The sequence below is a fragment of the Pteropus alecto genome, unplaced genomic scaffold, assembly GCF_000325575.1.
Source record: "Pteropus alecto unplaced genomic scaffold, ASM32557v1 scaffold67, whole genome shotgun sequence".
Classification (NCBI taxonomy): Eukaryota; Metazoa; Chordata; class Mammalia; order Chiroptera; family Pteropodidae; genus Pteropus; species Pteropus alecto.
The window spans coordinates 1,433,417-1,452,082 of NW_006441061.1; the positions used below are offsets into that span (position 1 = coordinate 1,433,417).

The window sequence follows — 18,666 nt, forward strand, 5'->3', positions numbered from 1 at the left end:
AGAGAAATGACATCAGCAATGGCAAAAGGAAGGAAAACAAGAGTAAGGTGTTTTTGAGGAAACTGCACAGGATATTAAGTAGAGAGAGCTTATGGAGGAATGGTTAGAGATAAGTCTAGAAAACTAGTTTGGAATAGATTACAATAGATTTTACCCTACTAATAAAGGCTACTGAGATTTTTAAATAGAGATGTGTCTGGACCAAAGCAGTATTTTAGAAATATTAATCTCATAATGATGTGCAGGTTGCAACAAAATGGATTGCATGGAGATCTAGGTAACTCAAATGGTAAAGAATGGCTGACTGGAAGTGAAAAGCAAGTTTAAGGCGCCAAGAGAGGGCTTCTTGACTGACTACATTCCAGGGAGGTGGGGAGGAAGGGACAGGAAAGTGGCAAAAATGAACTTGAGGTTCTAAAGTAAGGTGGCTGTGAGAAATGTGGTATCACTAATAGAAAAGACGAAAAGCAAAATGCTGAGCAAGGGACAGAATCGATGGCTTTAGTTTACGAAAGGATGACAGGTGAGTCAAGCAGAAATATTCCAAAAGCAGTTATTTAGGGGACAATGGTTAAGGCTAGAATGAAGGATCTGGGAGTCATCAACACATGGAAGAGCTGAAACTATGGCAACGGATTAGAACTCCAAGCGGGGAGACGTGTGGAAAAACAGCAGCAGGATGAAACCTAGATGTGGAGAAGGGAAGATAAGAAGTTGGGGAAGGAAAGTGAGATGACATGATCAAAGAAGAAATAGGTGGAATATAAATCCACGATTATGAGAAAGATAAGAAACAAAAAGATCTCACAAAAAAGAGAGCACCGTCAAAAGTGTGAGGAATAAGAAATGGCTTAAAGATCACTGTTCAGAAAAGTTTCAGTGAACTGGTTAAAACAGATAGCATACTGAGTTAAAAACAGGTGAGTGCTAAAGAAATAAAATTAGTACTTTTTGAGCAGTATCACTCCATTCGAATGATAGAGAAATATTTTGTAGGAAAAAGCAACAGATTTAAGCAGATGTTTATTTTTTTTTTAACTAGGAGCGATTCATATGCATTTAAAGAAGATAAACATAAAAACAAAGGCTTTTTAGAGAATGAACTATAATCCAGACATATTTTCAAAATAAAAACTTATATGAAAAATAAAAAAAGTTCATCATTTAAAATTTTCTTATGTGTTTTATTTTTACTAAGAAAACGGTAAAGTTACTTGCCCGGGGTCAGAAAAGTAAAGTGATTCACCCAAGGTCACAGAGTGACTCAGTCAGTGATGGAGCTGAGTTTCAACCTTACTACTTTTCCAGAGACAAACTTTCCATTATACCACACTACCCACCATGGCTGGGCAGGAGAGAGGCTGGTGTGTGTCCAACCTGAGCATCAGTGCTGCTGCCTTTTTCTTTTTTAAACCAAAGAAACAACAGAAATTTATCAAACAAAGAACCAATCAGAAATATTCTTACCATCCTGTGAGTGAACACCAAGTACCTTTATATTAGCAACCAAATTCTACTTTAATTTGGTTAAATACAGACCAAAGTCTGTTACCAAAAATGCCTTTCTCTCATACCTGCACTTAGCTCTGCTGTTAACAGAAATACCTCCCCCACCCCAAGAAGGGTGTTTTACCCATTCCAAGGAATCAGGTTACACAAATTACATTTGGAGACTGATTTTTATCAAAACCTGCTTTTCAGATTGTGATGAAGGCCAGATTTAGGAAATGGAGAGTACAGCTGCTCACTTGACCAAAATTATACTGACAACTAAGGCATTCTGGAACCTGCCTGGCTAAAGGGTATTTAAAACAAAGGGGATCTGTTTCTCCTGGATAACTGGTTCCAAGTCTCTGATCAGCTGCACATTCTAAGTACTGATTCCACTCCGTTTCATCGATTGCCACCATCTGAAGTGAAGGCCTCAGGTGGTGTGGCAGAATTTAAATTGGAAATAGGTACCCTCAAAATTTCATTTGCCAACAGAATTTAAACAGAAGTAGATAAAAATCTTAGACTTTCTCCTCTACTCATATACTATGGCTCCTCTAATGCACATAACACTATAAAAATTCATTTCCAAAGGCTACCCATGGGAGTTTCTTGGGGGATATTTCTAAAAAGTGACATCCGTTGGATGAAAACAAGTGAGCCATTTACGAGATTGGTGTGGACTGAGTGTTTGGAAGTTTTACTTACAGGTCACTGAAAAAAAGATGAAAAACACAAAAGGAAATGTTACCACCATTAACAGCTTAAGCCTGGAAACAAAGATGAAATGGTTCACAAATTACAATTAGCTGAAGTCACAGGAAACAAATCCAGGGAAAATGCTACCCCACCACTCAACAGGTGGGGGCAAGAAAATAAAAATTCAGACCACAGCCCCCAGCTCCTTCCTCTCACTCTTATATGTAGGAATTTTTGAATTAGGAATCAACTTTCTATTTGTGATTAAAAGTTTTCATATTCATGCAAATTTAGATTTTCCAGTTGGGGAAAAGAATCTGCAAATCTGTGGTTAGTCTGATGTGGATTGTTACCGGGAACGTTTAAGGATTCCTTGTTCATTTACGAAAAATAGGGTTGGTTGAGTCTGAGGAGTATTTTCTAAAAAATAGATAAAAATATACAGATATCTGATTAATAGATATCCTGGACCCACACACTACAGCTCTAACAGATAGGGGTTTTGAAGTTGGAAGTATAAAGTAAGCACTGATTCACTAATATTACTTCTTACTTCAAATCATCTCCTGACATTTATTAGTTGATAACTATTTGATGGCTCCTCTGTGTCCTTGGTGTACCTCACAATAGTAGAGAAGATAGACATTAATCCCATAATTTCAAGAGCAATCAATACCAAACTAGAAAGAGAAACTATAGGTGGGCATAGAGAAGTGAGTGATTCTAGAGCTAGATGGGAAATCAGAAGAAAACATTTTGTAGAAGAGGTGTCACCTGAACTGGGCCTTAGAGTAACAGTATGTCAAAGGGAATTTTGGCCAGTATAGGCAAAGAAACTTGCTGGCTGTAGGTATTTAGATGTGTTGTAGGAGTGCAGTATTTGCGGCAGAGGGAGCTGAGGAAGGCCTCAATGAACGCTAGAACACGCATCCTGCACTTGGAATGACTTGACAGGCTTCCGTAGGGAGGCTGTAGGCATGCATGAGATTGCCAGAGACCAGGGTATGCTGGGAGAGCAGTCTGTAATAGATGCCTTTGGGGTTGTCTGCTCGCTCTCACCAATCCTCTTTTCTTTGGAAACAGCCACTTCCCTGCTTGTGAAGCACTAAGTTTACATTGCCTAGGCAAGTTGATGGGAACTGGGATGGAGACTGGCTACTGCTATCTGGATTGAAAAAGACATTGGCCCAAGTTGGTTCAATGAAATTCATTGTTCCCAAGATTCTATAATGGGGACAGAGGGATTGCTAAGCTTCTCATGTGACTGGAACTGTGAATGTGACCAGTGAGATGGCCTTTTTCTAGAAAAGCAGAGGATGTGTGTCTATGTGGTAGTGGTGGTGATGGGGGCTGGGGAAGAAGTGAAGCAGAGGGTACTATACCGCTTCACAACGATCGCTAGGGCTCCTGGAACTTAAATATAACTCCCTGTAACAAAAACATACTGGTCTTAATTCAACCTGTGGACACTGACCAATCTGAACAAGCCTGCTCCTTCACCTTTTTCTACCAAGAGTTTCACAGCCTTTGGAGTTTAATACCCCTAGTCCCAATAAGTGACTTTCACAGTACATCATTTCCAATCTCCTTTATCACAAAGGTCATCTGCCTTCTCCTCTGGACATGTTCCTGCTTGTAAGGATCATGGGAAAACATGATGCTCAGAATCAAGTGTAACTTGAGGAGTACAGAACAGAGCGGGAATCTGTGCTCCCTGCTCCCTTTTGTATACTGTTTTTAACAAATGCAAACTGGGTTTATGGCCTTTAGGGCAACTGTAGTGTATTTGTGAAAGTATATATTCTATGACTACATAAAACACAGTGGATTAATATTATTGCTTGGTCCTGTGTGTGTGGTAACCCAAATCTCTGTCTTTTCTCATGTTTTGCTGCTAAGCTGCCTCATTCACATCCTGTAATGGTAAGCTGGGCCTTGGCACCAAATACGAAACTTCGTTCATTGCTTTGTTTGAGTCATCCTGATGTTTCTGCCTATGAAGATGATATAAGCTTTCCCTTCTAGCTTTTGAGTCATCGATAGAAGCCCATGACCCATATTCCACATCTGTACCTCCAGCTTTTATGCAAAACTGATGAGAATTAAGCTAGGCTTTTGATCTTAGGCTGGATCATTTTTCTATGCATCAAAAAACAATATAGTAAATATAGTAATTTTTATATCAAAATTTGTTTTATTTTTTATATTTTTATATTTATACTTCCCCCTAGTTGAGACATAACTGACATACAGCATTGTATAGTTTAAGGTGTATAGCATACTGACTTCACTTAACATGTATTGTAAAATGATTACCACAAGTATAAGATGAAAAGGATGAGCTACAAAGTCAAACTGAGTTCAAATCTCAGCCTTTACATTTATTAAATGTATAGCCATACTATCTCAGTTCCCTCATCTGTAAAATGGAGATAACGATAGTACTTATATATCTCAAGGCTACTCTGAGGACTGACTTAATACATGCAACGTGCTTAGTGCTGAGAACAGCTGATACATATAAAGTGCCTGGCACATAGTAAATGCTCAATAAATGTGAACTGTCACTATTATCATATCACCATTTTGTCTCAGGATATCTATCAGTAAAATGAGGATAATGAGAAAAGTTCTTATGAGGACTAAATAGAATGTATGAGAAAGCGCCCAATATATTCTGAAGTTCCGGGCGCCTATGAAGAAGGGTGGTAATTCACATGAATGAGCTTCTAACTTTTGCATGCCTGGGCCTTTTTTGGCCAGGTACAGAAAATCACCTTCTTATAGTAGCTTCACATATCTAACTCTTTGCTCCTCTTCACATCTACCTAAGGTTTTAGAGAACCAAAATTTAGTGAACTTTTACAGTAGATTACCCTTGCCTTTTTTTTGTTTATTTTTACTGTAATTATAAAGTCAAAAACAAAAGCAACCCCAGCTTTGCATCCCAGCTAGTCACAATTTTAGCTGTGTGACAATCTCTCTGAGCTTGTTTCCTCACCTATAAAGGACTGTTATGAGAATGAAGAGATTAAAATGTAAAGGACAAACGGTACCAGAATGAAGATGTGGATCAACAAATTTAGTTGTATTTTATTATGATTATGGTTATTATTTCTCCACCCAGGGCCACAGCTTTTTATAGAAATACACAAATTTGAGTTTAATTTATAGGCTTCTATCAGAGAGGTGAAAATACAGTGCAATTATACCAAACAATTAAACCAGAGTTGTCAAAATATCCTTTAGGAAATATGTATACACAAAATTGTCTTTTGAGTTTATTCCAAAGAGACTCCCAGGAACTTCTACTAGTGTAGCTTCCAACTGTCAAAATCTTGTGCTTCCATCATCAGACTATTACAAGTTGATCTGGCTGCCGAAGATTTCAATGATAAGGATATTACTGACTTTGAGGGTTGATGTGCTTGTTATGTATCTCACTCATTTGTGACTTCTTTGATTACTTGGTCGTGGATTATGGAGTCATTAAATTTCAGAGCCAGAGGGGGCTTAAGAAATATAGTAGTTTCTTATTCTCCCTTACAGATGGAGAAACTGAGGTCCAGAGAATTAAAATAACTTGCACCTGTTTGCATAAGTAACCTCTACATTACAGCTACCTCTGCATTTCATTTGGCCTTTAAATGACCTATGTATCTATAATACTCAATGGCTGCTATTATGGATGGCATCAATTTGTATATCAAATTCTCTATTCTAATAAATTGATGACTCAGCAGAAATTGGGACTACTGAGGATTCATCATGAGTGTTAGGGTGTTCAAGGCGACTTTCTGAAATTTTAATACCAGACTGAACATAGATAGACCCTCAGAATCCCTGAAATCTTTAAAATATACAGTCACGCGCCACTTAACGACAGGGATATGTTCTGAGAAATGTGTCATTAGGTGATTTCATGTGTGTGAACATCAGAGAGCGTGCTTACACAAACCTAGATGGTATAGCCGGCTACACACCTGTGCAATATGGTATAGCCGGCTACACACCTGGGCTGCAAGTCTATACAACATGTTACTGCACAAAACATGAGATTAAATCAGGCACAAGAGAAAATGATGCAATCAAGAGATATGGTAGACGAGATACATGAGGTCACTGCCACAATAACATGGCAACATGTAAAATATATTTTACAGTAGACTTTTTTATTTTAAGTAGAAAGGGTGTACTATAAAATAACAATATAAAAAGCATGGTATAGTCAAGACATAAGCCAGTAACGCCGTTTGTTATTTTCAAATATTACGTACTCTGCATAATTGTATGAGCTTTACGTTCACACGACTGGCAGCACGGTAGGTGTGTTTACACCAGCATCACCACCAACACATGAGTAGTAACGACATTAACAGCCAGGACATCACTCACTACATGGTAAGAATTTTCAGCTCTATTATAATCTTTAGAGATTGCTACGCATCATATACGCAGTCTACTGTTGACCAAAATGTCATTATTAGGTGCATGACTGTATATGTAAACTCTACTCTCTTTTATCTGTCCTGAGCACTGCTGGACCTATCCATGAAGTCTTACGAAGTAAAAATGCTCCAGAACATTTGCTGGATGAATGAAATTGGACAAGCATCTGAATTCTCCCCTTTTTAAAACACTTTCCTCCCTTGGCTTCCAGAATACCACTCTCCTGGGTTTCCTACTTTCTCTCAATCCACTAAGTACTCTTTGGAACTCCTGAATATTGGCATATCCCCAGGGGTTAGTCCTTAAACCTATTTTCTACCAACAGTCTCTCTTTAGATGACTTGGGCCTTCCACCTATATTGTGGTAATTCAACAGAGTGTATGCTTAACCAAAAACCTCCCTTGTGCTCCAGACTTCTATATCCAAACTGCCTATTTAACGTTCCATTTGGCTTTCTAATAGGCATCTCAAAACCACGAAAGTCAAATATAATTCTAGATTCTACTCCTATTTCCTATTATCGACATGTTTCTTCGATAATCTTCCCCCATCTTACTAACTAAAACCATTATCCATTAGTTGTTCAGCCTAAAATCTAGGAGTCATACCTAATCCCTTTACTTTTTCTAATATTCCGTCATCCAAACCATCAGCAAACCCTATCAATTCTCCCTTCAAAACAGATCTTAAATGTACTCTCCACCTCTACTTCTACCAGCCCCAGTTTAAGCTACCATCTTCTCTCACCTGGATGATCACTCGGTCTACTAATGGTTTTTACTTCTCTTGGGCTCCCTACAATCAACTTTCCAATCCACTCCGCAGTGCAGTCAGGGGGATCTTCAATAATTCTTCTGTGCAAGAAGCTCTAATTACTTCCTCTTGCACATGAAATAAAATATATGGTCTATACATACCCCTGTATGATCAAGCCCTAGCCTAATTCTCTGACCTCATCTAATTCTACCCTTCCTCCGCTCACAATGCCACACACTGGAAAGAATCCTTTCTCAGTGTCAAAGAGTAATACATATCTAGAGAGAGGATTATAGAGGGCTAAGTCACAGTACATCAATTCAATTGCTTAACCTTCCTAAATTTCACACGGCACTGTAGAATTGTGAGAAAATCTCATGTCATAAAGTACAGGTTGGCTATTAAAGAAAAGGCTGAGAGTTGTAAAAGGTTTGAGACATAAACTATAATTTTTGAATTACCTGGAAAATAAGCAAACCACTTCAACAACTAGAAATTGTATCCCTTTTCTATCTTCAGCCATTTAACTTTTGTAAAGAAAACTCGTCTAAAAAGGGACCTGCCTGTATGCAGAATATAGAAAGAACTCTCAAACTTCAATACTACTTTTAAAAACTCCTCAATTTTAAAAAATTTTAAAAACTTGGACACTTTGCTTAAGAGGATATGTGGCTGGCAAAGAAGCATTTGAAAAGATGTCAAACATCATTAGCCACTAGAGAAATGAGATACCACTACATATTAGGGTGGCTAATATTTTTAAATGATAATTCCGAGTTGTGGTAAAGATCTAGAGCATTCCAAGTAAGAATGTAAAATGATCCAACCACTATAGAAAACAATTTGGCAGGCTCTTATAAAGTTAAACATATGCTTATCATGTGACCCATCAAGTCTAATCTCAGGTATTTACTATAGAAAAATAAAAATTTAGGTTCACACACAAACTTGTACATGAGTATTTATAGCAGTCCTATTAATCACCCCAAATTGGAAATAAACTTAATGTCTTTCAAGGGGTAAATGAATCAACAAACATCAATAAAAAGAATGAACTATTGATACATGTTAACAATTTGAATAAATCTTAAAGGCATTATAGTGAATGAAAGAAGCCAGCTTCAAAAGGACACGTACTGTCTGATTCCATTGACATAACATAGTCGGGAAGATAAAATTATAGTAGCAGAGAACAGATCAGTGGTTGTTAGGGGGTTAGGAGTAAGGTGGGAGTATTAGCACAAAAGCATAGCATCAAGGAGTTTGGGGTTAATGAAACTGTTCTGTACTTTGATTTTAATAGTGGTTACACAAATCTATATTTACAGAACTTCCCACCCCCTTGAAAACCCTCAATTTTACTGTATGTTAATTTTTAAATGTAATAAAATATGGAAGCACCTAATACTTCCTATCCAACAACATTAGTATAGTGCTTTGGCCACTAAGTCATCACCATTTCACCAAGATCCAAGATCTAAGTAAAACTACAATGATTATCTCAGTAAAAACATATACAACTTGTCCTAAAAAAAAAAAAAAAAAGAAACTTTCAGTCTAAACTAGTGAAAAAGTCTGGGTAAGACATTAAGACTCCATTTCTCCACTCATTAAAAAAATACAACAGACTGTAACTCTGTTAAGGACATTCCTCCAGAGCACGGATGGCCTCCAGGCAGAGTGTAAAACTTAAAACCATTTAACCAAGGCCTCTCCCTCTGTAGGACCTAACACTTGTAGCAAGGATAAGCAAGGCTACTGCATGTTCTCCCTAAGTCCAGCAGCAGTGTCCAAGCCTCCAGCTCTGAGGCAGACCTATGTGCCTTTAGAGCCAAGAACGCTAACCTCCTCAACATATTTGCAAGGGGAGGACAAGAATGTGAAGAGGGCCCTCTTATGCTCAACAGGGGTAGGCGTGTCCACTCACAGACCGAAGCTCTCTCTAGGGTTTCCCTTGCATCTGGAACCAACCAGTCTTTCTGTCCTCTATGAGCCTTATAACTCACCCCCAATCCTGTCAGCTTGTTTCGTGTTGTCATGCCTTTGTTTATCCTGCTCCTTCTCCTTGGGAGACCCTTTCCCACTTTACCATTCTGACAAACATCTACCAATCTCTCATGATGCCTTCTTGGTTGAAGCCTAACCTGACAGCTCAAACAGAAATGAACACTTCTACCTCTGCACAACCTCTGTGCCCTCCAGGATTGCTAACACTGTGCCTCCAACAGTTTGTTGCACTTATTTATTAATCTCCCTCTACCCGACTCTATGCCCCACAGGGCAGGAAAAGATTATTTTTTTTCTGTATCTCTAAAATATACCAAGCACAGAGCAACGACCAGTGAATGTCAGTTGAGTCAGTGAGTAGTGTAGATTCTCTACTTGCAAATCAAAGGGCACAGTTTATAAAAACTAGACAACAAACTAGTGGGCCAGCCCAGAAACCTTGTGCCAATGCTCAAAGCTTAGTATTCAGCTCCTTAGTATTCAGCTTCTAAGGTCCTGGTGAAAGAGAGACCAATGCTTTAAGTGAAACCATATGTCCTAGGGGTTGGAAAATGTAGCTGCCACACTGCATTACCAAAAGACCACTTTCTCCAGAACTGTGATCAGATTTAGTAGAATGGGCCCAGAACTCAGACATGTACATTAGTACAGACTCTCATCCTATTGGTCAAAAAGTGCTTTTGTTAACTACTTCCACGTGTAAAACGATGTTCGGAATAAGTGCCGAAGTCTCCCTGCATTCACTACTAAGACTGCAAATTATGAAACTTAAGCAGCGCACGTGAGCACTCTTACACACATTACACTCCCACGGTTTAATGATGCAGCCATCGGAACCCAAGAGTGCTGCTTCCCCGACATACCGGATCAGTACTTTCATAGAACCAGCACTCCTTCCCCTCTCCTCAGACTAGTTTTTCTCTAGTATCAGATTGGTAACCTCATGGCAAGTGTTTTCGTGTGCAAGACTCCAAAAGGCATGTGGGTATTAGAGCAGAGGGGCTGAAAGAGAACTAATTTCTATGCATTCAAAAGGAACCTAGAATCCTTAACAGTACAATGTGATGGTCAGTTTCTTACAGTACCATTTTATTACAGGATGTGGTTAAAACAATGCATGGCTGGACTATATCCAGTGACAGGAAAAGATACCAATTGTGACACATCATCACCTCTCCCCTATCCAGCCCCCAACCAAATAAAAGAGGTGAGGGTGGTAGATTTTCTTGTCAGCAGCAATTAACAACTATCTCATGGCAAACTTAAAAAGCAAAAAACATGACTCCATGAGAGTCTGTGTATGTAAACATACTCTTATAAATAATGACAATAGCCAAGACTTCAAGACTAGCACTTACTGGGTGCCAAGTCTTTCATTTACACCTCTCTTCTTTCCACACTGACTCATGTGCATGTTTTGCAATTAAATAGCCACTGCGATGGTGTTTATTTTTTCTTTTTTTAAAAATGTCCCAAACATACATTTGTTGTAGAGCAGTAATTTAATAAACTGTAATTGACATTTAATAAGTTACACATAGCTTAGCTCCTTTGAAAAGCAAAGCCAGGTTGCTGTAGCCATCACGCTGAAAGAACATGCTGAAACCTCAGCAAAGGAAAACTTTTTGCTAACAGTGAACAGGATGCTAACAGAGAACCAGAGAAACTGAGGTACAGAGTTTCCCCACACCTTTGCCAACTGCAATGCAGGACTCTAATTTTACTACGTTCAGAAAAATATTTGACCATTTTATTTTGCAGCCAGACATCCGGAAGAATAAAAATGTTTTAAGAAATGCCTGGCAAACACAGTAAAAATATATATATGTGAAAACAAACCCCACTGCCAGTTTTGAATAATGCTCTGGCAGCCAAATGTTCCTCCTTTCCCTGTAATTACCTTCAAAAACTCTTATGTTTTAAGTGATGAATAGTTAGTATCTGTTAAGCAACGTTAAAATTATTTTTCCCTCTTTGTAGTTCAAAAGGGGAGTTACAGTTCAGGTAAAGAATTATATCTGATTCACCCGTATTCCCAGGGCTTAGAACACGGTAAATGCTCAATGAATGTTGGCAACATAACTTATAATTTTATACAGAGCAATCAGAATAATGAGCCATTGATATAAGCTCCGAAGCCCCTAAAGACTGAAGACTCAAAAGTTAAGCAGAGTAATGATTAGAATGCTAACAATAGTCCCAACTTTACCACTTCATGGTAAAGCTTCTAAGAAGGGGCTATTAAGCCTGGCCATAGCAATTGTCTTGGCATCTATTTATCTACCAAAACACGTGGAAGGAGATAAGAGTAACTTGACTATCCTTCTTGTCCTGATTATGATTTAATCTGTGTGCTCACTTAAAGCTCATCCCCTCTTCTTTTTCATGCAATCAACACAATTGTAAATGACTCTCTTAGGGAAAAGCCACATATTTTGCAAGGACCCACTCATTACTAAATATTTTCCTTTGCCCAGGAATAGCATAGCAATTCCTGGTAGCAGAAGGCTCAGCAGCTCGTATCACTAGTTATACAGCATTTTTGAGGCTGAATTTCCAAAGGGCCCATCCCCAATTGCTGCCCACTGAATGGAGGCATTCCCTGGGGACTTTTCTACTTGGAAGATAAACAGCACCAGCCACAAGCTCACCGGAAAATCTTCTCCTTTCTTATCTCCCTAAATTGCTACTCTATAAACTCATTTCAATTACAAGGCATATTAAATACGTTCTGAGTACTGTGACAGAGGTTCTCTTGATTCCTATAGCAACCCTGAGAAACTGCTATTACTATCCCCTGTTGTACATATGAGGAAATTGAGGCTCACAGAGGTCAAGTGACTTGGCCAAGTGACAGAGTCAGGCTGCTCAGGTTCTTTCCCCAACACTGGGAATCCTGTTGCAAAGCAATGGAGGCAGCCAAGTTTTTATGAGCCATCTGGGCAGCAGGGTACGAGTTCTTCCCATACAGACCAAGCGATCTGCTCAGAGGCTATGGAAGCGGCAGCAGGTTTTATTTTTGTTTTCATTTGGTTTGGTTTGGTTTCAATGGCTAAAAATCCTACAGGAATTCTGATTGGCCCCAAAGACAATCCACCATGGCCCACCAGCCAGTTGACTTCTGACCTTCCATGCTTCTCATTCTAATTAATGCAAGGTCCTTGGATCACATTGTGAGCATCGAGACCCAGTCAGAGTTAGCAATGACCTTTACATCTATCAGTCCTTTCAAAATATGTAAAACAGCTGTGCGTTGAGAACGCCCCCCAAACTCTCAACCTTGAAATATGAGTAGATGCATTTTTCCTGATTATGCTGTTTTTAGCAAGTCTTTGGGACATGACTGTTTATGTGTCTAATAAATATTTGAAGAGTGGCTTATTTTTCAATTTCTAAAGCAAAGCTCTAAGGCATGCAAAAAGAAGATTCATACGAATGGACTGATTTCTTTGTCTTAAAAAGAAACCCCAGCATCAGGGAAGACAGAGAAAAGAGAATGACCTGAAAAATTTGGGGGGAAGGGAGAATGTTTGGCTTCCAGACTTGTGCCTCTGATATTCTTTTGTTCTCCCACCTCATTTAAGGATGCTAAATCAAACATGAGTGCAGTGATGTTTGTGTGTGAAAATGACAAAAGCAATGGGCTAAAATCCCAACCTCATCTTGAACCCTGAAGACTTTTATGGCTTTTCCTTCACTAGGCCCTCCCCCTAAAGCACATTAAAGACCACATTGTTCAAAAGGGTCATGGTAGGTTTCATACCCTATTTTAATACAATGTAAATGGTAACTGAACTTCCAAGTTTTGTTAGTAGTAATATTTGTATCTCTCTGGAAAATGCCCATTAAAGGAACTGATCCTTTGGTTTAAATATTAATGCAAAGTTATAATGTATCAGAGAGGCAAAACAATGGCATGAAGGAGGCACTGTCTGTGATGATTAAGTTAGATTTTCTTTTTATGCATCATTTTCCCCAGAAAAGGGGTATAGATTAGAGATGGGTTTAAAATATCCACATGATCTTGTAAAGTGGCTAAGTGTTCTGTTGAGCCTCAAAACTGTCCAGAAGAATATGTCAGGTCTCAACTCAATAAGCATAAAATAAATTAAACGTAGGGCTCAAACAGTAATAGTTAAAAATCTTATCAATTTGTATATTTGTAAGTCACGTTATGGTCTCCCAGTTTGGTTTTGCATTTATTCCTGGAAGACTTCAAACTCGGAGAAGGAATATGAGAGGTTCTTTATAATTCTATTTTCCACAGCTGTTACCATCAGTTGTCACCAATACTTTGGGGGTTTAGTGGAAGTGAGGCGGCAATGACTCCATTACTCTTTCCAACTGCCATAAAGAATTTGCATTATAAAAGTACCTACTGAATTACTGCCTTAGTCCACTGAAAAAGGATACAGTAAAACAGGAATGTTACAGTTGGGCTTGGGAAAGGAGAATTCAAAAAATGAAAATCTGGGCTGGAATAAAAGAACAACAAACTTGGCAGTACTTTTAAAATCGTAATTTCATTGGTGGAACTGCTAATTTTCCTAGGCTCAAGCATTTCTGTTTAATACCCATATAACATGCATTAAGATGTGGCATAATATCACAACTTAAGTGCATTTTAAAATAAGACCTATGATTTCTGTGTGTTTCTTGGTTTAAACAAGCTCTTGGTATGTTAATACCAAGAGCATCTGTTTAGCTCGGTTGAACTTTCAAGAGCCAATACCAGCTGTTGGGGGTGGGATTTCAAACATGTGTTACTCAAATACTAACCAAATTTTGGTTTTTTCATTCTCTTAATGATGCCTCCAACACCAACTGGGTAAAGCAAACGTTAGAATAAAAAGGAAAGAAGGGAAGGAAAAACGAAAGCAAGAAAAAAGATTACTCAATGCTTTGATGCATGTGACTAAGACCAAAATGATCACTCTCTCCAATTCAATACAGTATTAGCATGAGGACAAAAGGCGTTTAAAAATCAATTTGGAGTTATTTCTAGTGGAGACTGCCTTATCCTAGCAAGCTGAGGAATGAGACTATTCCCAACATTAAAAGGGCAATCATAAGGATTTTTTTCTCCTTTAAGAGCAATCTGATTTTCGCAAGGAATTCATTTGGTTGGTATTGTTTTGGTTTTAGGTGTCTGTCCTGCCAGGCAGGGGCTGTGCACAAGGGCTGCTGCATCTATCTTGAAGTGTGCACAATGGCCTCTCTTGCGGCTTGCTCTGTTATTGATCCTTACAGATGCTCCAAGGCCCTTCCCCCACCTTTCTCCAAATCCCAACCCCCCATTCTGAAAGATAGCTTAAGAAATAAGACTTCCTGCCTAGCGACTGGCAGGGCTGAAAGACCAGATTGTATGACTCCACAGATCAGGCCTGCCACAGTGAAAGCTTGAATAGAGTTAACCCTCTGTGAACTAAAACAAAACATTTGTATACCCAGCTGCGACAAAGGTTAATTTAAATGGACAAGGGCCCAATATCTAAAACCAGGCAACGCTTTTTTACAGTAGCATTTTCACTGGTCTCTTTTGTAAGTAGTTTGATTTTGCTTTTTAAGCTTCCAAAGGCCTCCTTCAGCTGGGATAATTCATTTTGCTTTACTAGAATTTTATATGAAATACTCAGGTGAAAATTTTAAAATTCACTCCTTGTTTTGTAAAAGTTCTTGTTTGAGTACCATTAGTTATTTTCTGCCATTGAACAGCTAAGAAAAACCAAAGTTTTAATACTTGAATTAAATAAGCAGCAAGGGAGGACTTTCTGTTCAAACCTTTCTTTTCTCTTTCAGAACCTGTGGTCTATGTATCACTAAGAGATTCAAGCGGGTTGAAAAAAAGCCAAATGCTCCAGAGCTTACCCTTCCAAACTCCTCTAGCTGCTGCTCCGGTATCTCCGCCCAGCCCCAAACTCCGGTTCAAATGGATCTGGAGCCGAAATTACTTCTTAAACTACAACTTTCTAGAAAAGCTAGTACATGCAGAATAGTTTAACAAAGCATTTCTGGGTATACTAAGGGAACGAGAGGAAGCTCTTCAAGATTAAAAAAAAAAAAAGTAATAACAGGTCTTACATGCAATCGATCATTTCTACAAACTTTGCTGTTCCTACTAATTTACAATAAAAACCAGTGAAGTAATTCTGGCATATGAGGTGCTGGGAAAGAACATATAAGGGAGTATTAATATAAAGCGTTACTATAAAGAAGAAAGTTACGAGAGGGATCCCACTCCCTAGTCTGTGCATCCTCAGAGTGAGAACGAAGCTGCAAAGCTGCCTGTGGCAGATGTTAGCCATGCTGCAAGGGGCTGGGAAACTTTCCCAGGACTAGCTATTTCATAGGTTAATGCCCTAGAAATGTACCAACTACCTAAAAGAGTCTGCAACTCTTCTGGCTATAGCTCAGCAGTGCTCGCCTATAAGAAACCAAACTCTTAAACCAGATACACTTTATAAACACAGCAAACAAATATAGCAGATCTTTAATACTAAGATTCATTGTCTAGCTCTTTCTTTAGCTGTGTCTCTCCTGGCCCCAATAATAAAGTTGTGGGGCACTGGGGTTTCTCACACAAGTAGGAGCCTATCTCCAAATATACAATTTGCAATACTAACTAGTTGATATTAATGAGAGAGAGAGAGAGAGAGAGAGAGAGAGAGAGAGAGGAGAGAGAGAATATTTACCCATTTTAAAAACAACCCACTTAAAAAGAAATTAGCAATGGCTTAGTCTTATGCCCCAAACTGCAAAATATCTAAGTTTCCCAAAGGGAATGAGGTTGCCTTATCAACGGCCTTGTGACCCCAATACTACCTATAATTAACAGTACTAAATAAGGCTTTGGCAGATAGGGTGAACTAGGTTAAGGAATTTAAAAATATAAACAAATTATATCAAGGGGTAAATTTTTAAAACGATTTTTAAAAATGTCAACTCTACCTAAGGACTGTAATGTGAAATAAAGTTTAAAATTTTTCAAGTCAGTATAAAATTTAAATCAATTTTCTTTTTTCTTTCTTTCTTTTTTTTTTTTTTTTTTGCTCATTCTCTTAAAAACATCAACCACAACAATTAATTCACAGGTTTCCTTCTATTTTCCCTATTCCAAAACGTTTATAGCCAGTTGCTATATACATGAAAACTTGCTGGCTGAATGCTGCCAAGACACAAAAAAGGAATGAGCTGCCTCCCTCCTCCCTCAAGGCTACTATTTGCTTTAAATCTTCAAAGAAAATTTCCAAACCTTAGATCTGGTCCCAGACTCAAACAGTCAGTTTCCTTACCTTCCCATGTCTCCATTTCATGCTTCTTGGAGTTTGTTGAGAAGTTCTATTGGAGCCATGAAGAAACAGAGATTACAGGACAAGTCTAGCTTGATGACCACCCTTCCGATACTTGGCCAATTTCTCTCTTAGCCGGGACTACGACAGTCATCCTTACAGGTCAGTTTACAAGCCAGTCATGTGATTAGAAAGTTCAGGCGCTAAGGTCACAACGTGTATGGAGTTAGTTTATTACCAAAGGTTATCTAAGTGGAACTGATAGACTTATTTTCCTTAGTTAAAAATGCTGCCTACCATGTCTCTCTGAAAACCATAATGGGAAATTTAATGGTAAATACTCCTCTGGTCTTCCCTAAACCGAGATTTTAAAATTAAAAGGGATCATTTTAAAAGAACCTGGTTTTCATTTAATTTAAAACAGTTCTAATATGTGAGGTTTTTTCCCCTCTCCTTTAAGAGCTATTCTATACTATATTCTTCTATACTCTGAATTAGAAATTTTAAAGTTGAAACCTTTGCATAAGAAAAAGACAAAACAAAAACTCCACATTATGCATGTGTTTGGGGGTGGGGGGAGGAGTGGGATTCCCTGCTTTTTGTCATTATAATAAACAATGACAAGGCAAATTCTTCTGAGAAAATTAAAACATGGAGCTCTGAGTTATTTGCAGGGTTCACTTTAACTCTGGCCCTCAATTTCCATGCTCTGGCTATACACACTACTCTGAAAGAATGTGGAGAAAGGAAACTAAGGGCTGCAAAATCCTTTTAGAAAGCAAAGGTTAGAAATTCCACCCCCTGCCCCCAGCCAAATTCTTAAATCTTTAAGTAACCTTCCTGCTTCATTCCTTTACAACTCCTTAGACCTTAAGCAATCGTTATGCTATGTCTGCCTGATTTGTGAACCACACCAGTAACACAGCAGAGTGCGGCACACCGGACTGTGCATGTACACCGCTCAAACCCCGCCAAAGAGCTGCGGAGGCTGGCAAATCTGCGTCATATGCTAACAACACATGATGTCAAACATCCAGCCATCCATTCAGATATCAGAACACAACGAGAGGGCAAGTTCCACTGAGAAGGTGGGATGGCCCAAAGAGAGACTGCTTCGCGGGGATAAACGCTTCTTAGCTGCACAGTGTTCCATGCTATGAACTCTCCCTCCCTCTCTGGCCTTGGGAAGGACTTAAAGGCCAGGCACATTCTATAGCAGTGTTCCAGAAAAAAGGAGACCCTCCTTGTGGGTGAGGGTGAAAGATGTCACTTGGCAGCCACATAACTGAAAGGCAAATATTGCCACCACTGTAACTAGAACGTTTTCCCAACCAACAGAGAACATTAGGGTCATCTAGCAGAGTAAGGGCCTAAAGAGAAAGTGACCAATGATTTAGAGGAGGAGAAAAGGCTATAATTTATCTGCCTAAAAATAAACGTTCTGCCACTGCCACACACGCCTCACTCCAAACACAAGCAGATCGACCAGCGTTCCTACCCCCATTCTCATCCAGTCAAGAGATTAATATTTTCTTCTCAATCCCTGTGGAACTTAATGTCGCTCTTAAATTTTAGGAAAGTGACTAGAAATAGAATGAAGGGGAAAGCTGAACATGGGGAAAGTCCATCAGGAGAAAGCTATTCAACTGGGAACACTCATCCAAAGGGCAGCTCGCTGCCTCCCCAAAGAGAGAGGCTTATCCGAACTCAGTGCTTGAACACATCAGAGGTGTACTAAGGCTCTTTGCTTCATGGCACCAATCTTTGGAGGAAAAGATGAAACTGGAAGCTATTACTCTGACTCCTAGTATCAAGACTGAAGCAGAGCCCTTGATTTTTAAGGATGGGTCTTAGTAATAATCCCTGAGAACAAATCTTTAACATAGTTTAAGAAGACCGGTCTTATCTTCGTATGCAGAGTCATATTTCTTCAGCATCTTTGGTACCACAGGTTTTTTGAGAGCCCTTTATAGG

The 18,666-nt window shown here is 38.9% G+C and overlaps 1 protein-coding gene across 3 annotated transcripts in view; it reads right to left on the reverse strand.

The window, feature by feature from the left end:
* Nucleotides 1-18,666, reverse strand: part of NR6A1 (nuclear receptor subfamily 6 group A member 1) — a 184,082-nt gene that overhangs the window by 39,524 nt on the left and 125,892 nt on the right. Inside the window, exon 1 of one of the 3 annotated variants that reach the window (XM_025051100.1) lies at nucleotides 16,696-17,472. The exons of the other annotated variants lie outside the window; for them this stretch is intronic. Coding sequence (XP_024906868.1) covers nucleotides 16,696-16,711 — 16 coding nt within the window. The 5' untranslated portion in view covers nucleotides 16,712-17,472. Of the gene's footprint in view, nucleotides 1-16,695; nucleotides 17,473-18,666 lie in introns of those variants that run through there. 3 annotated transcript variants of the gene reach the window in all.